Source organism: Denticeps clupeoides, chromosome 2, assembly GCF_900700375.1.
Source record: "Denticeps clupeoides chromosome 2, fDenClu1.1, whole genome shotgun sequence".
NCBI lineage: Eukaryota > Metazoa > Chordata > Actinopteri > Clupeiformes > Denticipitidae > Denticeps > Denticeps clupeoides.
In genome coordinates, this window is record NC_041708.1 from 30,288,427 (window position 1) to 30,311,907 (window position 23,481).

Here is a 23,481-nt window from a genome sequence, read left to right on the forward strand (position 1 = left end):
GTCTACCAACCAAATGGTCCAAGAATGGATAACTGGTGAATCAATAACAGTGTGAACAAAAAGATCAATGATGCATTGAGCAAAGGTTACCTTGATGTGCATATGATGCACCATTTAAAATTCTCTGGGTCAATTCCAATTTCTGGTTAGTGTTTGGTTGATACAGATATTTGCCACTAATGGTTTTCTTTCTGAGAACAGCAAATACAAATAAGGGGGTCTCAAAAATTCTGACAATTCTATAGAGCTGGACGGAATTTCCAGGTCTCAAAAAGTGGACATGTCTGGGGAAAAGAGGACATCTAGGTTACCCTATGGTTTTTTTACTGATTCCAGGCCAGCACAGATCTCTCCTTATGGGAGCTCTAGTTCCAACCCAGATTAAAAACCATACTTTTCTCATTTTGGGAGAGACTGTGTGTGTGTGAGCATATGCATGTTACGAACTCAGTCCACCTCTGAGGTTTTTTAGTCTGTTTTTGCTTTTCTGGTTCTTTTCTGATGGCTGTTCAGAGATGAGTTTAGCTAAGAGTGCTCTCCTTCAATTTAGGTCAATTCAGCGGCCTACTTTAGTCACAGTGATGATAATTACACATGGCAATTCTAAGTCCCTCTTCCCTCTTGTGCTGGCTCAGCTTAGCATGTATGCGGACATAGGTGAATGTATAATGCTCTTCTATGCCTATACAGGCTTTAATTAGAGTGAAATTAATGCTTCTTTTTTACGTCTTACATAAGCAACCAAATATAAGTAGAAAGCATTCTTCATGTATTTGTATTTAGCTGGTGAAATATGAACTCCAGGCTTACATGCAGTCAGAAAAATATAAACTGTCACCAAATGCCGACGAAAGCTGTTTCATACTATGGAAACAGACTTCTATTTCCTATCATAAAACAACAGTAAACTGTGCACTCCTCTAATAGGCAGTAGGGGCATCAAAAAGAATCAAACACGCCAGTTCACACAAGGAGAGTGGGATGCATTTTAATAACAAACACTTAATATTCACACAGCAGAGCTTCTCCGTCTAGACCTTCACCAAGTGCATTCAGGTGCTATGGCTGGTACAATGGAAGATGAGAGTTTTTCATCTCACAGAAACCTGGTTAAGCATTGAGCAAAATATAATTGCATGTAGTACTGGGCACTATTTTACACCAATAATAACATGTTGCCAATCTACTATTCATCATTTGTCACTGTCAATAACAAATACAACCATATAGTAATTCTGCATTAAGTGGTCATAGTCTGTCAGCATTAAACCTTGTGAAGCACAAAATAATTTTAAGGTAATTTTGACCAGTCCTTTTGTGGGGTGCTGTAAAGCAAGAGCCTATGACTGTAAATGTACATATTCCCAGCCTAAAATTACAATGACTTTCTGAAGCCCGGAGTGCGGCGCTCCTCACATAACAGAACTCGACATACACAAACGGGTCACTTCTCGCTGATCTAAACCTAAATGTGCCACAAAGATTGTCAAAAGCATAATTACATTAAAAAAAAAATGAACATGCAGACCTCATAGCCAGTTTGGTGTGTCATGTGTAACAGAAAACAGGCATATGTAGCATAGAATATGTTTCCTTTGAATCAGCCTTTGGCACGATTATATACAATGATATTATAAACATTTGCAGTGGTATAGTAACTTCACACTTTGTACAGTCTCTACTTCTATTCAAATGAAAGTGTTGCAAGTTAAACATCATTCGGGTCATTTCTGTCACATACGGCAACGTCTGACATCAAAACAAACAAAAAACAAGATTCCAGGCAACATTTCAGGCCTACTTTTAATTCAGGTCAAATATGCAACATATCTAAAAACTATTGGGTTTTCACGTTAACATGAGTCAATGGCGGTCGTGGCATCATGTAAATTCTGATGGGAGTAAAGAGACAGCTCTGCCCTCTCTAACATGTTACTGTGTGTGGGAATGAAGATGAGCAACGTTTACAGATCCAAGCCGACTGCATCCTCCCTTAACAACACAGGCGAGGGGACTTCACAAATTCCAGGGGAACTTACAACTTAATTGTTATTAAAAAAAAAGCGAATTCTTTGCTATTCAAATATAAATAATAATTAAAGCTGTATTCATAGGTAAGAGCAAGTGTACAGTGTTTGGATAACTAAGTTAAGTTTTGTAACGGAATTATAAAATATCATTTTTTTTATATTGCAATGTATAGAAAATAAACACATAGTGCTGATTATAAAATATTTAATTTACTGGTTACAGTTAAGTATTCTAAGCACTTATGGTCATTAAACGATTCTCACAAACAACACAGGATTCTGAGGAGTGCACACCTAAAAATACTATATTGACTTTTTTTTTGAATCCCACAATATTTTTAAAATCATTTTTAAAACTGTTATTCTGTATCTTAAATCCTGTTAGTAAAGGTGGTGTAGCACCATTTTTTTTAATATAAATATTTACATTATGAAAAATTGTTAAAAAATAAAAGCTACAGTTGCTATATTTCTCAGAGTTTAAACTGGGAAAATGGGAGCTACAGCTAAAAAGAGGCATGTTTGAGGAGCTAAATGAACAACTTCAACACATAACGTCATCTAAGACATCTTCCACCTTGGCACAATCGAAACATTCTCTTCACAGTGGTCATATACAAAGAATCAATCACTGTGCAACATCATTTTCTCGTTTAGTATATAGTATATAGTAAACGACTCTACAACACGGCAAGTTTGTGCTTTTTGTGTAACTATATAAAAAAAAAAACTCATGCACAAATTGTCAGTCTGTGAGTATGGATCAAATGTTGTCATGTGTACGAGGAAAGAAAAGGTTACAATGATGCAAACGGCAGACTGTGGTCCACATAAAAACACAGTGCTTAGTGCAAGCATTCTACTTGTTAAGTGGCCTATTGAAACAGTACAGCCAATGAGAAAAAGGCCACGCTACATGAGACAAGAGGCTATTGCTCCTTCAGAGTTGGTGTGGATGATGTCCCTTTGTAGAAAATGTTCCTGGTGTTGTCGGGGCTGTTGCATCGCTCTGGTATGAGGATGAGGTTTCCTTTCCTTCGGAGGGTGGAGTCCCGGCTGGGAGCTACTGACATGCTCTCGGTGGTGGGAATGATCTCATTGCTGCTCTCTATGGGGGTGACACGGATGGTGGAGATGCCCTGCTGGAGATAGTGGTGCTCACCACCACAGGAACTGGTGGAGGTGGTAGTTACCGTGGAGACGGTGGGGATAGTGGGAACAGTTGGAATGGCAGCAGGGATTGGGCCGGTGGCGTTGGTCCGCTTGGCCCTGTCAGTGGAGCCATAGCCATCCCTGGCCGACTCAGAACTCTCAGAGTCTCGGTTCAAGTCATTGAGCTCAAAGGACTGCCGCAGGCTGCTTTGTGACTTCCACGTCCAGGAGCCGCTGCCATCGGTGGAGGGTGGCTGCACCACGGGGCGCCCGTTCTCCGGATGTGCCTCCACCCGAACGATGGTGCCTGTGCTGCCTGTCCCTGGACCAGATTCCTGATCTCCTAAGCTCTTGTATCGGACGGAGCTGGAGCTTCCCTCGGAACTCTGTGAGTTGGAGTGGATCAGGCCCTGTTGTTTGGACATTGCGATCACCTGCATGATGCGTGGCTGGTTGTTAGTCCTGCAGGTGGCCACAGGTGTGGATGAGTTGGTCCCCTTCTCTGCCGATTTCTGCCACTTGGCTCGGGTGTCGGCGCTGCCTGTGGGCGAGGAGTTGATGTTCTCCTGTGTCTCCTCTGGGATGTGCACCAGCTGGGATGACCCTGGCCGAGACTGTATGGACACCCGTGCGCCCCCTGCAATGCCACTGGGGTTGCTTGGTAGGGTCGCGCTTGCACCAGTAGCTAACTTGCTAAGGTATTGCGCTGATGGGCCTTGGTGGAGGAGCTCCCCGTCAAGGCCCACAGCAGAGGGCTCAGAGCTGGAGCGGATTTCCATGTTCCTTGGGGGTGAATGGCCAGGTGTGGGGTTCATGCCCTGTAGGGACAGCTTGCGGTTCTCATTCTTACTCTTCCACTGAGAGAGCAGCTGCTTGGAACGGCTGGAGTCCATTGAGGCGTGGTAGGCGGCGGCCCGACGTGCTGCGTCATCCATCGCTGGGGTGTGTGCTCGAGGCAGGGTGTTGCTGAAGGTCACCAGACTCTCCTTTAACATGGGGCCATGAGGCGTGATCACCTCCACGTCTCCGCCCGACCTCTTCAGATTGGAGAGCGAACCACAGTCACGGCCATGTGGGACATGGTGGTTGCGATGTAGCATGCTCTCTGATTGAGAGGAGGACAGGCCATCGCTGCTGCTGCAACTCTTCGCTGGCAGGTGGTGACCTGACTGGTGACTGTATGCTGATACGGTCCTGGGGATCACCCGCAAGGGAGGCTGGACAGTGGCGTTCTCATCACCTGGACGAAAATTACCCACTGCATACAGACCCTGCCCAATAGAAATCAAAATCAAATCAGGAGGTCAAATCAAACAAGTTTATCTCAGAATGCAGGATACAATTCTGAATTATTGCAGAAAAAAAAAATTGATTGTCTAAAAACTAAATTATTGGTTCAGCTGTTAATAATATATTTAAGAATCTTTAACATAATTGTTGACATAACATAAACATAATTGTTCACCTGTTCACTAAGTGTGTGTTCAACAGGTGAAGATTGTAAAGAAGGTGAAGATTGTGCAAAATCCCCCCAAAATATAATTTTCACAAAATTTTGCAGCACTGATTTTTGCGTACTATTAATGCACTAAACCAAAAATAAGCTATTTTAAATTTTTTTTTTTTTTTTATAAGCTTTTTTCCCCCATTAACCTTGGGACAATCTATCAGAATCAGAAATTTTTCATGCCATAATATTTCATATAGTAGAAAAAAACAAAGTTACTATGTATTAATGTTAATATTAATTAAACTCATCATGACAAATCAACAATCTGTACCCAGACAGAATCAAAATCCAGAGCCAGACAGAATCAATGTCTGTGCAGTTCCCCACCAGGTAAACAGCGATCCCCCCGCCGAGGATGAAGCCCAGATAGACATCGATGGCATGGTTCTTATACTGGATGATACGGGTCAGCCCACAGATGATGGCGCTGATGATGAAGGCGAACACCAGCAGAGGCTTTAGCAGTTTAGACGAGTCGGTCAGAGTGCTGTTGAAGTACATCTACAGAGAAAAGAGAAAGTCATGTTGCTACAACTCGTTTCATAAAAGTGAACTTTTCACTTTTTTTTTGCTCAAGTTTTAGAGCAAGGAAACTGGCTCACTGTTAGCCTTGTTGTGGCAGTAATTAAAAAGCAATTGCTTAAAAATATATTGGAAAACAAAACCCTTATAAATGCCCCATATATTATGTTACTTTTTGATCTTATCAGGGATCTAGACTAACTTTTTGCCCTGGTGTGCCCAACTTTTTTTTAGATCCACCAAATTGTCGACAGCATCGGATTTAATAACACAGTTTTACAGGTTCACTTTTTCTCCTTTTTAAATCACTGTGCATATAGGCATATACTGACTTGTAAATCATTAAATAACAATCTGGTTAACATAAAGTTCTTTATTTGAAGCACAATTCTACAAGAATGGCAATTTACTGAAAATGTGTTGGTGCTTAAAGTGCGTCACTGAGGGGACACCGTGCCAGTACATTTATCACTGCATGTAATGTGTTTTATAGATGCACTGTGCTTTTTCAGTGTTTAATTTCTACCATTTTACTCAGGCTTGGGCGGTAAATGTGGTGTCAGGAGATGCATTTTGATTAGCACTAAAATGGAAGCTGAGGTGATAAAACAACTCTAGTCTGAGGTGTGGAAAAAACCTTGACCATGAAAAATGACATTAAATAATGTACAAATCAGCATGTTGGTACGGTCATGTTGGCCAGCATCCGCCACCACAAATATGTCAGGTTGGGGCTTTTAAAAAGCTTTATTTTTTGGGCTTGGGTCAGTAGAGGACTATCTGGACCACGGCCAATCAGAGCCCTTCACGATCTCTGATAGAATACAAGACGGACCTAATACAAGTTTGTTGCATGAACCACATTGAGTTTATAGTGTTTAGTACCATCATTTAGAAATTGGTGCTCTGGAGCCCTGCTTACGGAAAATTCTTTAAAACACAATTTGCCCCAGCCGCCACACTCATTAGAAAGTGCATGACTATCTTGTGTAGCTATTTTGTGTGATCTAGTATTTATTATTATTCTAGCACAAAAAAGATTTTGAGTCTCTACACATTGTAGAGAACAGCTTTAATTGATGTCATAAACCGAAAGCAGCGTCTCTTATGCCCAGACAGACAATCTACTTCAACAGTCATAACCGGAAGCATTACACTATCAGGTTGTCTCTCAGTCCCTTTTTTGTAAGCATAGATGAACCCTGGCATAAGTAAGGTATCAAGTCACAAATTACTTATTTTTCAGCATTTTATTTATGATATTTAGAGCGATAAGAGTTCCTAGATGTGCCATCCAAGAGAAGCCATATCAGGTAACTTTGTGCAAATATGGATTTGGAGAAAAAGGGGTGTTGAAATAACACATCTCCAAATATATATATTTAGACGTTACACTGAATCTTTATTAAAAAACTATAAAGTATTATTTTGATATTTATTATGTGGATTAAGATTTTTTTATACATTTTAAGTACACTGTCATCATTGTCCAATCTACCAGCAGTATTTCGCTCACAGCAAATCACGTTAAAAATGTAAGCATTTTTTTGGTTGTTTTTATGCCAAATCTGTATAAAGAACAATGCCACAACAGACCAAAAGCACAGAAAATGGCATGGTGCATGTTCTCCTTCTCTGAACCCCGTGTGAGGAAATAGCTTGTGATTGTATGAGAACAGGCGTGCAGGGGTGAGTGGGAATGTTCCAAGCATGAGTCAACCCCCCTCTCTATTCCCAGAGAGGCACTTTATTGGAACCAATTTATTACAGTGGGTCCCCAGAGAGAGAGAGAAATGCAGCCGCTATCTTCCCATATCAATAATTCTCACACTCCTCTCTAAAACCATACAAACACATGCTTACTGCTTCACCCATTCACCCCCTCCATTATTCCAAGTGTGCGAAGACATAGCGAGTGTATAGATTTCCATTTTTTTTTCTCCTGCGAATACGGCCCTTTGAGTGGCATGCTGGCAAGCAGAATCCACTCAAATGATTTTAATCTAGTATACCTAAAGATAACGAGTGTAGCAAATTCTAAATTTGCAAACTTGATGGGAATGCAATGAATTGGAGTGGAAAGGAAGAGAGCAGGGCAGACAGTAGAGCTAGTGAGAGGTTGTAGAATCGCTGGCAGGAGAAAGGCAGACGTGGTAGATGTTGTCATGTGGGCGTCAACACATTACTCACAGAGACATAGACGGCGGCGAAGGATGCCAGAGTAGCGTGCTGAGAGGGGAAAGATTTTCTGAAAACGAAGAGCAGGAGACAAATTAGATTCAGGGCTGCCAACCACACAGACCAAATACTTAACACCTTAATTAACAGCAGAGAGAGCTTCATCGGACTTATTTTTTCAAATAGACATATAAAAGTGTGTGCACATAGACATATCTTAGCAAAAAAAACAATGGGATGTCACATTTGCAGTTTGCTGATTCTGTTTTCTGAAGGGTCATCACAAATTTTTGACTATATTTTAAAAATTTGGGCAGCAATGTCCTATTTTTACAGGTTCACAGATCAATATTTACTCAACAGATCAAACTGTCAATGAAAGGCCAATGCAGGTTTGAGTAAAGAGAACAAATGTGTAAAAGGAGCCAAATAGACACACTGAATAGAGTTAATCTCATATAGTAATAAAACTGAGGTCTAGGCTTGCTCAGTTGACATAATATACAAATGTGTTATCCTGGATAAAAGCTAGTTTTATTTCTTAATGTTATCTATTAAAAGTTTAAATCAAACTTTTAGAAGTTGAGAGAGAAAAAAATATTACTCACAAACTGAATGTGGACAAGATTTACTACAGTAGCTGAAAAGGGTACCAATTCACTGGAAAAGGCACAAATTAGATGCTCCTTTTCTTATTTGCACAGATCCCCACTCATCCAGCCGGTGTGCAATTTTACGGCTGATTTTGCCCTTTTGCGATAACTCTTCGAATGTGGTCGAATCTCAGCTCGACCTTGCATTGTGCATCGTACAGTGTACATGATGTACGATCACCAATTCACCCCTCCCGACCAGGCCATCACCCACAACCAGCTGGTCGTCAGAATATCAAACCTGTTTGAAATTTGTCACCCGTTGTGAGGTTTGTCCTCACTGCACATGTGCAAACACAGAACTGGACATACAAAGAAGCCTACTTATCATGACATATACATATACATATTTATTTTTTTGCTGCTATTACTTCTGTTTCTATCCACTTTCTGTCATAACAAATGCAATTTCCCACTTGTGGCACTAGTAAAGGTTGATCTTATCTTATCTTATCTTATCTTATCTTATCTTATCTTATCTTATGACTGGAACAACAGGGAGAAAAGTAAAGACAAGCTATTTATAGTGGTTCAGCAAGTGAATTTTTCTGAGCCCCCCCCTACACCCCTTCTAATGTGTAGCCATAAGCAGCGCGTTTCGCTTTGTTCACTGCTGATGTGGGTTTTTCTTCTTCTTCTGTCTCCGCTGTGTTCATTTTGCTCGAACAGTGTGAGCAGTCAGGTCGCATCCGAGCATCGGACTGTACCGTGTGCGCACATAAATCGCATGCAATTTATTTGTACAGTTTGAGCTGAGTTTTCAACCCACGACAGGAAACGACCAGTGAAAATTGCACATTGTCTGCCCAGCTGAAGCAGGGAAGAGCAAAATGAGCAATGAGCAAATTTCTGTCTTAAAATCTTAGAGGCTGGTAAGATAATTAATAACTAGAAATACATCTATACTTCTACAGTCAACGGGACTATTCCGATGTTCTTCTCACAGTTTCAGTCTCTTTGTGCAGGTCACATCTGCTCATTTACGGGTATTTTATTTTTTGCAACAAATCTCAAGACGGCACCTGAAAATAATACATATCTTGGCTTCTCTCAACCACCTTACGTTATGCACTGAGGATGGTTTCCAACAGTCCTGAAGCTTTACGCTGCACATTTTCTCATCATTCACTCATGAGCATCACATGAGGATGCTTTTGGTCATGACAATAGAGAACAAAACAGTCATGAAGCTAAAAAGAGGTGACTGAAAAAAAATACCAGTTATGTTTCTTGCTTAGAATTCGTCAAAATGACTCCATCTTAGTCTCCATAACCGCCACAGAGTAGCTGCGTCCAAACTTTAGGCTGATAGTGTAACTGCAGGTCAACGTTTTAATCGCATAATTTCTTAAATGTCAGAATAAAATAGAATCTAGACTTCCTCATAATGTGCCATACGCCACATATGTTACCAGTTTGGTGTCACTCCATTGTGACTAATCTTATAATATAACTCAATGACTCATAGGCTCATATGCTCATCTTCACAGTCAAGCACCAAGTGCAGTGAAGTTGAATTTACTGTTCGCTGCAGATCTTGACCAAACAGTTTGTTTCTCTATAATTCCGAAAGAATTATGTAATGCTTCTAGCCTGAAATATTGAACTTTATCCTAAATTTCATGTCATATTCAGGTCAATCTAGACATTATTTACCGAACCCCAGTATAGCACAGCAGTGTCACTTCCTCTGAAAACCAACCTCATTAAAGTAGGAACATCAAAAGGCCCTCGTTTAATCTACAAACGCTATTCTTGGCCTCCAGGGCACCATGGATGAGTCTGTATGGCTCCTTATTAGCTCTTGTGTACAAACGGAGCTCATGAAAATCTCAAACCTAGCTGAACAAGGCAGAAAAAATCCAAGCATGAGACATCTTTATCTTCCCTTTTTACAATGACGGCGAAATGATTAAAGCTGCTGCAGTCCGTCCTCCATCTCTTTTTAAGATGAGTGACCAGTTCATTCTGTCAGAAGATCAGCCTAGAGCCTTCTGACAGCCTTCCTTATTTGGTAGTACTGTGTCCTGGATGTCGTGTCAATGTATATTAATTGCTAACTGAAAAACAATTTTAATAGCTCTACATTCCAACTAATAATCCAGCTATTATTAAAACCAAAACAACACTGTCGGTTCCAGGACCAGAACTGTAGTATGGTTAGTTTATGAAGTACACGTAAAGCAATAACTGTATGAGTGCATATACACCGTGCTTCTGTCTCGTAATTTGCATCGGTGGCGCTTATGACCAAGGTGACGATAGGAGGAACCAACCTGCCAGCAGTGATGATCGCGGGATCAGCTCCGGAGCAGACGTCCTCCATAACGTACAGGTTCTCGTCACAGGTGCCGTTCAAGGTGGTGTAGTTGGGCTTGCATACAGTGAGGAAGTACGGCGTGTGGTAACCCGTTGCTAGCTGGATGATGTCAGTTATGAGGGCGGTGGCGCAGAGGCCGAAAACATGGACCCCTGGGACAGAAAGCGGATCGGTCCATTAAGGCCATTAATCAACACTGGTTTTCTGAGCCCAACTTTCTTTACAAGACCAACAATTAGTATGCGACCATTACCACTTATATAGTAGTGGTGGCTAATTAATTGGTTGGATGATTCAATTCACATTCTGAAAATTGTCTCAACAGGCTGATTACAAAATGACTAATTTTACTCACAATGTTTTTATCTATGTTAATCTGCAAAACCACTGTTTATCCGAGATTTGCTACCTAAACCATTTATTTTTGCAGAACTTCCTAATTTTATTTAAACAATGACATTCCTTTCAGGTAAAGAAGCAGACTCGTGATCAACGGGTTGCGGGTTCAAATACCGAAATGTCAAGGTGCCATGAGGTGCCCTTGAGCAAAGCACCGTCCCCTCACACTGCGTCCCGGGTGCCTTTCATGGCTGCCCACTGGTCACAAAATGGTGATGGGTTAAATGCCCATTTCGTTGTCTCACCGCGTGCTGTGCTGCACAGTTTCAGAATGACAATCACTTCACTTTCACTTTCAATATTGTTCTCAATCTGCAGAATTTTGCTTGTAGGTTATTATTCTTTAGTTTAAGATTTGGGAGAGACCAACCCCAAGTTCTTGAAGCCCATCTCTTGTTTTTCTCAAATCTAATGAAATTATTGCCACTTTCAATTTTTGATAATTTGTATGTTTTACACTTTTAGATAGTCCCTTCCTGAACGTTACTGGAAGTTACTGCTGGGAAATTGAACACTTCTTTTAAAAAGAGTGGTTAGGTCTCATTTGTAATTACAACTACATTAAGGAATATTGTTATTAACATAGGCATTAATTATTCCATTAAAATTGGCCATTGAAAAGATCATATAGTCTATAAAAGTAAATATTTAGTCACAAAGTCTAAACCGTAAGAACTTCTGAAGATCACAAACCTACCCACAAACCTAACAGCCCGGCGGATGTATGAGTTGAAGCTGCAGCCTGCTGCATTGATGTCAGCCTCCGCTCCTGCCCCATTCTGTTTCCAGGACAAGCAGCAGAACAGGATTCCCTCTCCGATCATTATCTGTGAAAAGGAGCCACTGTGTTACGGCCATACAATGTGGTGATGAGCAGATAGAGAGATCAAATGTTCCCGCTACGCCATAATTCTTTCCTGTTATCTAGTTCTGGGGACACTTGTGTGACTGGTGATCCTATTCAGCGTGGTCCCACTTGTCCTGGGACATAAATACTCTGAAGAAGAAAAAAACGCTGCCGTAATCTATCACACCTAATATTTTAACATTGACGTAATGTGAATAAACCAACAAACCTGCTGTCGGTAGCATTATAGTAAAGTAAAAAAATATATATATATTCAAAAAGCATAAATTAGACAGCAAACTAGTATTATAAAATGAATGATAACAAAACACATCAAACAAACAACAGTTACAGTTAAAATTTTTCAGTGTATTATGCTTATTCAGTTCTATGCAAACATTTTCTCTGGGAAATTTCAGCCTTTGTCAAAAAATGTGTTCTTTTAAACACATTTGTATGCGTTCTTTGATTAAGCTGTGTAACTGTGTTCCTGTTGCTGTGGAGTTTTTGCCTTGAACAATTGTAGCCTATGTGTAAGGTTATAGGTGCACCTTTTTAGCTTTTTAAAAGTTGCTGCCTCGTGCACATGCTTGACTGTGTTGACCACATCTTACATTATTACTGCTGAGCATATTTGGGGGCGCAGTGTTGCTTGTGCATATGAGATTAGCATAAACATGGCCAGTTGCTCAGATGCACTGCATGTGACTAGGGGCAGTGATGGACCCCTTGTTTGGCTGCTGAGCAGTGGTTGCAGTTTGAATGCATATGTATTCCTATACGTCAGTGTCATGATCTGGACCGGCAGGGGTTGACTCCGGATCCTGGGTCCGGACCGGAGTTTCATGTTCGTCTCGTGTAATGTTCCCTGATCGTGTTCACCTGCTGTCTATTTATATAATTGTATAAAGCTATCCTGTTCGTGTCTGTTCACCGTCGGGTCATTGTGCGTGTTAATGTTCCCTTGTCTCGTGTGTAGTTTGTATTAAACCCCTGTCCTGTGATCGTGCGAATGTGTCCTCCTTCACCGCCATGTCCAGCCCACCCGTGACAGAATGACCCGACCACGTGGACGCAGCAGATCTACGCCCCGCTGAGATCCAGGGAGCCGTGGATGGTCGGGAGGACGTCTGCCCCACAGACCCATGTTCAAGGTTCCATGTATGGACGTCCCCCGACGCCGCCGTCTCGTCCGGATTCCAGCGACACAGCTCCGGTAATCGCCAGTGCCCTGCCCAAGATCCAGTCCATGTTTTTAAAGTTTCCCCAAGCGTGGCAGACTCTCGGCGGCCTACGAAAGCTACCGTGGGGTCGAGAGGATCTGTCACGCTGTCCATGTTCCCCCTGGCGTCCTCCTTCACCGCCATGTCCAGCCCACCCGTGACAGTCAGCCATCTTATATCAACCTGTTTGACTACATTCAAATGACAGTCTCTAAATATAAAACACTACAGTAAAAACAACCATAAAAGTGACATAAAAATGCCTTCAACACATTAAATAGACCATACTTCGAATGAAACCTCCATTATCACTGAGATGTGTTTGTAAGTCAAACAATTCACTCTATATGGGGAACATTTGAGTCCTATAGATTCTTTTAGAGCACATTGCCTGGTTGGTGTTGCGGTTTACGCGGGGAGTTTAATTCAAGGCGGGGCAGTGTGTTTGATGTTGGTGGTGCACTGCACTCCAGGTAGCTTGGAAAGGTGCTAAGGCTATTGCCACGAGGCTTGGCATTAGTAGTGCCTTAGCCATGCCCCATGTTGGGTTCCCATATTCATGCAGCTCTGGCTGTGGCTCCTCCCTTGCCCATATGACAGGCACAAAGATGCCATTCTTGTTCTGAAACGGGACAACTGGCAGCACCATGGGGTGCCCAGGCACCTTCCGTCACCTCCTCCCTGACATCAAACCTGTTCCATTGGGTAAGCAGTGCACAGAGAGCTGCAGAGATTAAAACAAGGACACAGACAAAGCCCATATAGTATCATTACATGGTCCCATTTTGTGAGATAAACATGTGAAATCTGAAATAAGTGGAAATTTATTTTGATGAAATAAAATCTTGAATATCCAAGATTATTTTAGTGGAAAGAAAAACTCACACACACACACACACACACACACACACACACACATATATATAGATAAAAAAATCTATATTTATTTATACATACATTTTAATATGTATGTTTGTTTTGTATGTTTACTCATTTTAGCTATAAATGGAGCACAAACACACACCTCTCCTTCAGCACTAACAGTGACTAACACTAACACACAAACAGGCATTAGAGCAGTAAACACACGGGCATTTTACAGTCACGGCCATGACAGCGGTGACATGCGGTGCATGTGGCAGGGCATCCAGGCCGTCACAAACTACGGGACTAAAACCTCTGCCTGTGACAGCGACCCCCTCCTTACCAAATGTTATTCCAACGTGTCTCAAGGCCACCAGCATCATGCCCGTGTCCAAGAAGTCTTCAGTGCACCTACATACATCATGATGAAGTGCTTTGAGAGGCTGGTCATGAAACATATGGCCATTGCCACCACCCCTGACCCTCACCCACCTGGACACTAAGGACACATACGCAGGAATGCTGTTCATAGAGTTCATCATTCAACACCGTCATTCATTAGCACCTAGTCAAGAGACTGAGCCTGCTGGGCCTGATCTTGGACTTCCTGACTGACAGACCTCAGTCGCACCACCACACTGCTGACGGGTCACCCTGCTGATCCACGACTGTGCAGCGATGCACAGCTCCAATCACATCATCAAGTTTGCCGATGACACGACCGTGGTGGGTCTCATCAGCAATTACAATGAGTCAGTGTACAGATAGGAGGTGAAACGACTGACTTCAGAAGAGAACAGAGGGACCACTCTCCACTGAACATCAACGGTTCTTGTGTGGAGATCGTCAAGAACACAAAGTTCCTTGGTGTTCATTTAGAGGAGAACCTCCCCTGGACTCCCGACACCAGCTCAACAACCAAGAAAGCCCAGCAGCGTCCCTACTTCCTGCAGAGGTTGAAAGCCCATTTCCATCCATTCATTCTCACCACCTTCTATAAAGGAACCATTGAGAGTATCCTGACCAGCTGCATTACTGTCTGGTTTGGGAACTGCACCATAGAGGGAACTGCACGTATAGTGGGACAGCTGAGAAGATCATCAGAGTCTCTCTTCACTCCATAATGGACATTTACCACACACGCTGCCACCAGCATCGCGAAGGACTCTACACACCCCTCACATAGACTCTTCACCCTCCTACCATCCGGAAAAAGGTTTCAGAGGGACTCACCCCTCTGGACTGACACACACAGACAAACACACACTCACGCTATTTCTGTTGTATTGTAATATGTATGTAATATCTGTAATATTATCTATTATTGCACTGTTCCATTTTGCACAGCAGTATTCGCAATATTTTACTTTGCACATTTATTATCCATTTCACTAGTTTAGCGCTGTCTGTCTCATTGTTGTCTACATGTTTTTTGTAAAATTTTATTCTTGCACTGCCTGTGTCCCCGTTTGCACTTTATGTGGCCCAGTTTGTCTGTGTCACAAACGTGCACTTTATGTCAGTGTGTAACTTGGTCTAATCGTTCAAATGTCACAGGAGGTAGTAGCCTAGTGGGTAACACACTCGCCTATGAACAGGAAGACCCAGGTTCAAATCACGCTTACTACCATTGTGTCCCTGAGGACACTTAACCCTAAGTTGTTCCAGGAAGGGACTGTCCCTGTAACTACTGATTGTAAGTCACTCTGGATAAGGGCGTCTGATAAAATGCTGTAATTGTAAATGTACATGTAGCACCAGGTTCCGGAGAAACGTTATTTCGTTTCACTATGTACTGTCTAGCATGTATGTAGCTGAAATAACAATAAAACTCATCTTCAATGTCAATTTCACCCTCAAAACCATTTAGCACTCCTGTCATTTTTATAGCAACAGACTAATACGCCTTGAGAACTCACTGGGAAGCAGAGTGTAAAATAATCAACATGTTTGTGCATGAGTGCCCAGTAAGAACTCTAATGCACACATTCATGAGTAATACCGGGAAAAAAAGAGAAGCAACAAAAACACAAAAAAAATCCCCCATGACCTCCTTCTGAACAGAACCTTAAAATGAAGAGAAAAGAACTAATTCAGAGTGTCGTGAGCGAAAATGGTGCAGGCAATACAATAGGTCTGCCTTGAAGTGAAGCCCAAGTGGTGCCCTGGAGGGGATGACAGTCTGAATGGGACTGACAGCATCAGGAATGAAGCCGGCACCCGGGAGAACGAGTCTGACAGAATGCCACGGAGACCAGGACCATGTGTTGCTGAGAGAGCTCCTGAGAGAAGTCTCGGGAATCACATCATCAGCTGCTGAAAGGGTCTTAATACGTTGCATTTTTTAAAAGTACAGTGCGAGGAATGGCGAGGAATCATGCAGGCAATTTTCACGTCATTGTGGATCCCAAAATTAAACAAGCAAATGGGAAAGTAAAAAAAATAGAGCTACACACAGGTTCGATTCTAGTTTCAAATTAAACTGTGGTGTCAGTTCTTACTTCCCATTTAAAGGTCATATGAGTATGATTTAAATTTGATACACACAAAAAAAAAACTTAATTAATATTTCAATTATTTCAGAGGCATCTATAGTTAGTGAGGTTAGCTTCACACACGTCATGAAGTCCCACATGAAAAAAAGAGGAACTAAAACTGTCCTGATTGTTTCCGTTGAAGGTACCATTCTCAGTAAAGACGGTCAGTACCTGATCTGTGGCAGCTGCTTGACATGTTTCACACATTTCCCTCACATTCATCTTGTGTCGAAAAATACAGATGGAATATACGCATTCTTCTTTCATTGGAGATGGACTGCTTTGCCAAACAATGCCTTTAATATTGGATGTGAGACTAAAACTTCACAGGCTTTCCAGCCAGTGTTTGACTGGGAGAAAAGTCAGTCAGATGAGCACAAGGACTACAAGGATTTCCTCATTGGCAGGGCCAGTTCATACACTTGCTCCATGTTTGCCACTCATTCCTTCCCTGGATACAAATGGCAAGTGACAGCCCTTTGACAGTAATGATGTCTATGCATTGCAGAAGCGGGTCAAGCACAAGAAGGGAAACGTATCTGAACTGAACATAGTGACCAATGTGTGTGTGTGTGTGTGTGTATGTGTGTATACATATACTTTGGCATGGAGGTATGCCAAAAACACTGTTAACTCGTGAGTGACTGACCGTAATGGCAGGGGCGGCGAACACCAGGCTGACCAGCATGAGGAAGGGCACGGCCTCATGCGTGGGCTCGATGTAAGGCAGACTCAGACTGCGGTCGTGGCAGATGAATCCAGAACGCACTGGCTTGAACATATCAGTCAGCTCCAGGAAGTACAGGCTCACTACCGACGACACCAGGATGGGGAGCTGGCAGTCGAAATGAAACAAAGAAGCAAGAAAACTATTTACAATTTTTTACTTATTATAATTAAAGCGAAAGCTTGTGTCTGGTTGCAAAATTTACAGACTTTTCAGAAAAAAAGAACACTTTTTAAACACATCAGCTGCTGCATTTTTCTTACTTCTGCTTTACCTTTCAACCGGGATGCATTCTTGAACTGTTTGCAAAGTCATGTGCAGCCAAGTAATTATGCTTAGGTGCACTGAACCCCTGGAGGTGGTAGTAGCCTAGTGGGTAACACACTCGCCTATGAACCAGAAGACCCGGGTTCGAATCCCACTTACTACCATTGTGTCCCTGAGCAAGACACTTAACCCTACTGTCTGACACTTAGACACTTACTGACTGTCCCTGTAACTACTGATTGTAAGTCGCTCTGGATAAGGGTGTCTGATAAATGCTGTAAATGTAAATGTAAACTGTAAATTGCAGCAACTTAGGGTTAAGTGTCTTGCTTGGGGCAGTGGTGGCCTAGTGGTTAAGGAAGCAGCCCCGTAATCAGAAGGTTGCCGGTTCGAATCCCGAGGTACCAAGGTACCACTGAGCAAAGGACCGTCCCCACACACTGCTCCCCGGGCGCCCACTGCTCACTCAGGGTGATGGGTTAAATGCAGAGGACAAATTTCAGTGTGCACTGTGTGCTGTGCTGCTGTGTATCACGTGTGACAATCACTTCACTTTCACTAAATGTCCCCGTAAAGACTGCAATGCTCAGGATATTGCAGCTCTTCAAAAGAAATGACACGGGACAAAGAACTACAATGAGGGGAAGAATAAAATGTGAGATGGAATAAAATAAGTGTATGGCTGGAACTGAGCTCTGGATGTTTGAGGAACTGTAACAAAATGAGAGGACAACTTTGGCTTTTTGGGTTCATTTGTCCCCTTGAATAGAAGGGTCACTGAAGAACAATAAAAGAGAAGTTATGATTAAACTTTTTATTATAGTATACTCATGAATCCACAGTGCACAAACGTCCACAAATGTATGCAGAGTGCAAAAATTATGTAAATCATACAATCATCGTGTTCATATAATATAAACCTGAATATCTGAACTAAGATTCTGGAGCTTATGAAGAAACGGCCACCACCATTTAAGCACCAAACAAAGGGACTATTTATGTGACATCACGTGTGATGTGAAGTGAAATTCCATAGCGCAGATCCACCCTAGATGCAAACCTAACAAAAATATCTGTATTCATCTCCTCTCTCCTCTTCTATACACACTGGTGGCCATAAACACAGGGGGCGTGTCCACAGGGGTGGGTCGGGGGTGGCACCGGCCACCTTTGAAATGTGATTGGCCACCTCACCTGGCCACCCCCACCAGAACTATTAATCAGTTTGTTCAATTAAAGTAGTGTTTGATAACCAGAAGCCTCCTAGGGGTGAGTAAACAGTTATTTGCAATATTAATGCATATGATTTGCATATGTTTACCAGATCTTCTCTTTTCTCAAAACATGTTGTCCAGGTTTTTGAGGCGATTAAACATTCGTAACATCATGGGCTTCCCACACATATATTCCTGCTAGCAATAGAATGACGTTCTGGCAGCGTTCACCCCAACACCCCCACCCATACATTCCACACCCTTTTATCCTCCATCACGTAGCCGTGCACAGATGGACAAAAAAATGCACCGCGTGGACATGAAGCAGCAGCAACTGGACCGGCAGAGCTGGAGCCGTCCTCGGCACCTCACTACATCTGAGCTTCCACGTGTTTCCACTCAGAGAGGAAATATAGGTCAGTGGTAGCACGTCGCCAAAAGACAAGACTCTGCAGAATTTTCTTTTTTTTTCCAGGGTGAAGCAGCTTCTCGGCATGCCTCTGTGCGGGGCTGGCAGCGCAGAGACACTGCAGATTTTCCACGACGCCCCGGGCTCGCCACGGCACCGAGCCGGTGACTCAGGACGAACGAGTGTCCGCAGAGGGACAGGACGCCGGCTCCTGCGAGCGCGGGCCGTCAATTAATATAATGCTGTGAGTTCAATTAAAGACGGCGGAGAATGATCCGGGGCAATGCCAACACGTTTTTAGAAGGCATCCTAGGAGGAAATGAATAATGCAGTGGATCTAACCAGAGCCGATTTTTTTTTTTTTTTTATGTTTGTGCCTGGGCTCAATGGAAAATGTCCCTCTAATCCCGTTCAGGCGTAGTATCCGCTCCACAAATGATTACAGAAACGAAAAGTATGAAAAGGAGGGATGTGACACTGAAGTCTGAATAATGGATGGCTACAAATGGAAAACGGCTTGTGTTGTGCGGTTTATTTTTGGAGGCAGCGACACAGCAGGCATTAGAGGTGTCCCACCGCCAGAGAAGGCCTGCCTGGCCCGTCCCCAGATCGGCTCCTCATTAGACCCAATCGCTGCTTGCCTCTTCCACCAAGTCACAGACCCATGGTGAGGTGGCGAAACGGAGCAAACGGGGGAGAGATCTCTTCATCTCCACCGTTCACAAAGGTTCAGAGGCCTACACAGTTGAATTAGAAAACGATGGCAAAATACGAATATCCATTGTACCTGGACTCATGTAATTGGGTGTCATTGGGATGAGTGGTGCTTCACAACAAGGACACCTCTGCTCTCCGCATGATCTCTCAGTGATCGGTTGGACTGCTTGGAGGTGTTTTATTTTCTGTTTGGATTTAGAAGATGGACAGATGGATGCAGCACAGGTCTAACAGTGGTGCAGAGGTGCATGAACGTTGCTGGAATGCACAGCTAGACTAACAGCCTCTGGAGATGCCCGTTGTGGCATGTGAAAGCTTCTTCAGTCATGGCTCCATAAAGAGATTTTCCTCCTGACCAGTGACACAGTTCCACTGCATCCATTCTCCACATCCCATTGGCCTCCATATACAGTATGCTCCAGTTCCTCAATGTTCCTCCAATTCCATTCCCAGTCGAAAAAAAAAAACACTTCACTGCACATGAGATTATAGCCCCCTACACCTTATGGCATATTACACAGCCTGGCCACACATGTGGCCATGGGAGCTTGTGATTCAACGGGCAGTGCTGATGCAGTCTATGCAAAGAAGTGCTGTTCTTCGACTCTGAGGCCGAAAACCATACACTGGAAGAAACATATGGTCACAGTACCTCGCATATAACCTTATTTAATTAAGGGTGCAGAGACTGACTGTGCCCTCATTGCTTTATGGAGAATCCTCCAGGCTGCATGGCACTGAAGCAGATGTCATTTTTAACTCAACCCGACTCGTCCTCAAAGAAGCTGTTCATAAAAAAAGTCAGCATAAATCCTGTTTTGGGACCTGCCTTCCCTGCTGAGATGCTGATTCCGTGAAAAATCCCTATTTCAGAAAAAACAAAAGGTTCTCTGGCTTCATGTGTCCATGGCAGCACAAAGGCAAACAGTAAGATGAGTGGTTAAGATAGCATTTGAATCACTTGCAAGCACTTGCCCTTTCTGGACAGCCGAACTCCATCTCAGGCACCATAACATACTAATACCAGCACACGTCTGAGTGCACCCCACTATGCATCTTATTTAGTGTGATATATAGTTCGAGGCTGGACAAAAGCCTACTGACATTTATCTAGGGGGCAAATAGCATAGGATTATGCTTGGTTAAATGAGCATTACAGGACCTCATTACAGGACCTCATTCCATAACCTGCAACGAGCGCATGCATTCATCAGTCTAAAAGACAGTACATTTTTCACCCTGTCAAAATTGTGAATATAGTTGTTTTTATAATTTTTTGACTGTAACAAATCCAGTGCCATTGACCTAGATCTGCATGTAAATCCGTGCAATGATGCTTCACATTACCATACTACCTTAGAAATGCTGTTCTGCACATACGCTTTTCATGACAGCAATTAAGAATTATTAGTATAGATTAAACGCTGTGGATATTTGATGTGTTTTTGCAAAACGGAACTCGTGGATTCGTCCTTTATGTATTATTTAAATGTATGCAAAACTGCATACATTTTTTTGGTCGAAGCCAGGGGGAAGGGGGAGACGGTCGTACCACGGAAGAACATGCATTAAGGCGTTTTGGAAAATGAACTTGCTGTAGACCCTCATGCAATCTCCTGCAATCCCGGCGCGGTGTTTCGTGATCAGTCCTGCAAGGGCTACTAAAACTGCCAGAACGCCATTCCTGTAATGGATGCCTGACGTTACACCAGATCTCCGCCGTCAAAAGCAGCCAAAGCATCCCAGTCCCGCCGTCTCCAGACGCGCGTTGCGCGCCGATCTTACCTCAACGAAATAGAAGCAGGGCAGCAGGGTCACGCTGTCTTTCGTCACCTTCCCCTTCGGCCCGTCTTTCGTCGACATGGTGGCACCTGCGGACCGACCGCGCGAAACCTGCACCGGTAACCTGTTGTGAGCGAACGTCCGCGGCCACGATCACGCGACGCGCGCCGCTGCGTCCCGCTCCATGCCCGAGCGCGCCCGTGGACGCGCCGTGTCTGCGCCGGTCCGGGAAACGCGGCGGACCGCAGCCCGCATTCCTCGGCGAACGCTCTCCGCCACGCCACGGAGCCGCAAGACGGCGACGACCCACCCCACCCCTTTGCCCCCCCCCCACACGCCGGACTCGGGTACCCACGTTCGCGAACGAACGGCTCTTTTTAGAATGGCCCAGATTGGTGAACGTGCCGAATCGGTTCATTGAACAATTCCCCCTCTCGGCATTTTAAAGGCATGCAAAGGACTCCCCATGCTTTAAAACGTGGCATCTATTCTTTATTACATTCAATTCTATATAACCATTGCTGAATGAAGTGGATCACCAGGGTAAAATACTATTTCAAATTCATGATTCATTCATTATGATATGTGTATTTTAAATGTAAATTAATTTTGTAATTGTATTCTCTGCATTATACACATCGTTCGTTATGTTTTCTAAATGCAATCATTTAAATACCACATATAGTGGTTTGAGCTGTTCGGAATTACAGTGAGTCGAGTCTGAAAATGAATCGAATCAAATTAGTTGAATCGATTCTAGTCCACAGGGATGGAGAGCAGGCGCAAAAAAATTTAGCCAAATATAGCAGTTCTGATTTTAAAAAAATGGCGGTTCTAATTCCGACTCTGCATGGAAATTAAGATCGACCAATATTGACATCAAAGGGACAGAAAAATGTACAAATATAATGTTCTGCAGTGATTACCATTACATATTTAACATGATTGACAAATCTAACCATTGCTTAATATTACAATGTGAAGTATAGTTTGCTGGTATACGGTTATATTTATGCGCAATGATCAAGAGTTCAAGCTGATCTCCGACATTTTAGACACTGCGTTGCATTATACATTTGACTAATCATTACCCTGCTCTGGCCCACTTACACCACAGGCCTTTTCTCATCAGATGTCAGCCAAAAGGCTCTCCTCACTCCGCCTTTAGGTTCTCAGTTGTCATTTGTTGTCATCATGATCTCCTCATGGTCTCCTTACAAGAGATTAAGAAATAATGATGCTTGTGTGCTCTTCAGTGGTAAAAGAGGTGTTAATTATTTTGATTCCCAGTTGAGAGTGTAACTGGGCAAGCAATATGGGCCATGTGCAAAGGGAATATGGGCCAATGAAGAGACTTAATCTAATTCATTTTCACATGGATATTTTTTGATGTTTGTTTTCCCTTGAGAATTCACTAAAGTATTCCTACATTTATTGCTGATATGCAAATGACCAATTAGAATCTTTTTTCATTATAGTGGTAAGGGACAAAAACGATATTGCTGTCTGTCTAGTGAAACTTGTACAATCAAGTGAAATATCCCTTTTATGCACCCCTCAAAAAAAATACTAGCCTGACAAACACAGAAATCATATGATACACCTATGCTACACTAATTGGTAGTGCCAGTAGGGATAAGGGGTGGGATCACCTTTCTTTCTGCCATCTGCTGACTTTTGTTATCACTTGAGGCATGGCCTAAATTCTGGGATCAGCAGACTGCAGCTCTACTGTCACAATAAATCAGGATTCAAAAACATGTCAAATGGAGTAAGCTGATGAAAGCAAAATAGCAAATAGAATGCCAGGTGCATTCTCATTTATAAGAATGCTTATAAAGCCAAACCTATACTATAACCTTATTTATTGTCCACTTACTCAAATCTAATGGAAAGTAAATAAGTATGTAAGTACAGCTGTATTGTCACCCCAGTCCATAAACTTAGTAGATATTGAGACGAAGTCGTTGCACTGGGAGTGGACACTGGAAGAGCTGGGAGGATGACCGGAGGCGCTTGGCCTGTGGGAGGGGGCAGAAGGTGAGTGGGAATGGGAGTGGAGCAGAGGAAGGCTTGGGTGGCACAGGCGGACGCTGTTGCTTGGCTATGGGTGGCAGGAAGATGGGGCAT

The 23,481-nt window shown here is 42.9% G+C and overlaps 1 protein-coding gene across 1 annotated transcript; it reads right to left on the reverse strand.

Moving 5' to 3' along the window:
• Positions 1 to 982: 982 nt before the first annotated feature.
• Positions 983 to 21,658, reverse strand: plppr4b (phospholipid phosphatase related 4b). Its single transcript, XM_028968570.1, has 7 exons — positions 21,355 to 21,658; positions 16,885 to 17,070; positions 11,462 to 11,591; positions 10,322 to 10,517; positions 7,405 to 7,462; positions 5,020 to 5,193; positions 983 to 4,453 (listed from the first exon to the last, which is right to left on the reverse strand). The coding sequence occupies exons 1-7, from the start codon at positions 21,430 to 21,432 to the stop codon at positions 2,960 to 2,962; spliced, it is 2,316 nt and encodes a 771-aa protein (XP_028824403.1). The 5' UTR covers positions 21,433 to 21,658; the 3' UTR covers positions 983 to 2,959.
• Positions 21,659 to 23,481: the final 1,823 nt, after the last annotated feature.

Coding starts and splice junctions, on each gene's coding strand:
- plppr4b (XM_028968570.1), bottom strand. CDS start 21,432: ATGTCGACGAAAGACGGGCCGAAGGGGAAGGTGACGAAAGACAGCGTG. Junction 11,592..16,884: donor TCGCCGCCCCTGCCATTACG/GTCAGTCACTCA, acceptor TCCTTTTCACAG/ATAATGATCGGAGAGGGAAT. Junction 5,194..7,404: donor TCGCCGCCGTCTATGTCTCT/GTGAGTAATGTG, acceptor TTTTCTCTGTAG/ATGTACTTCAACAGCACTCT.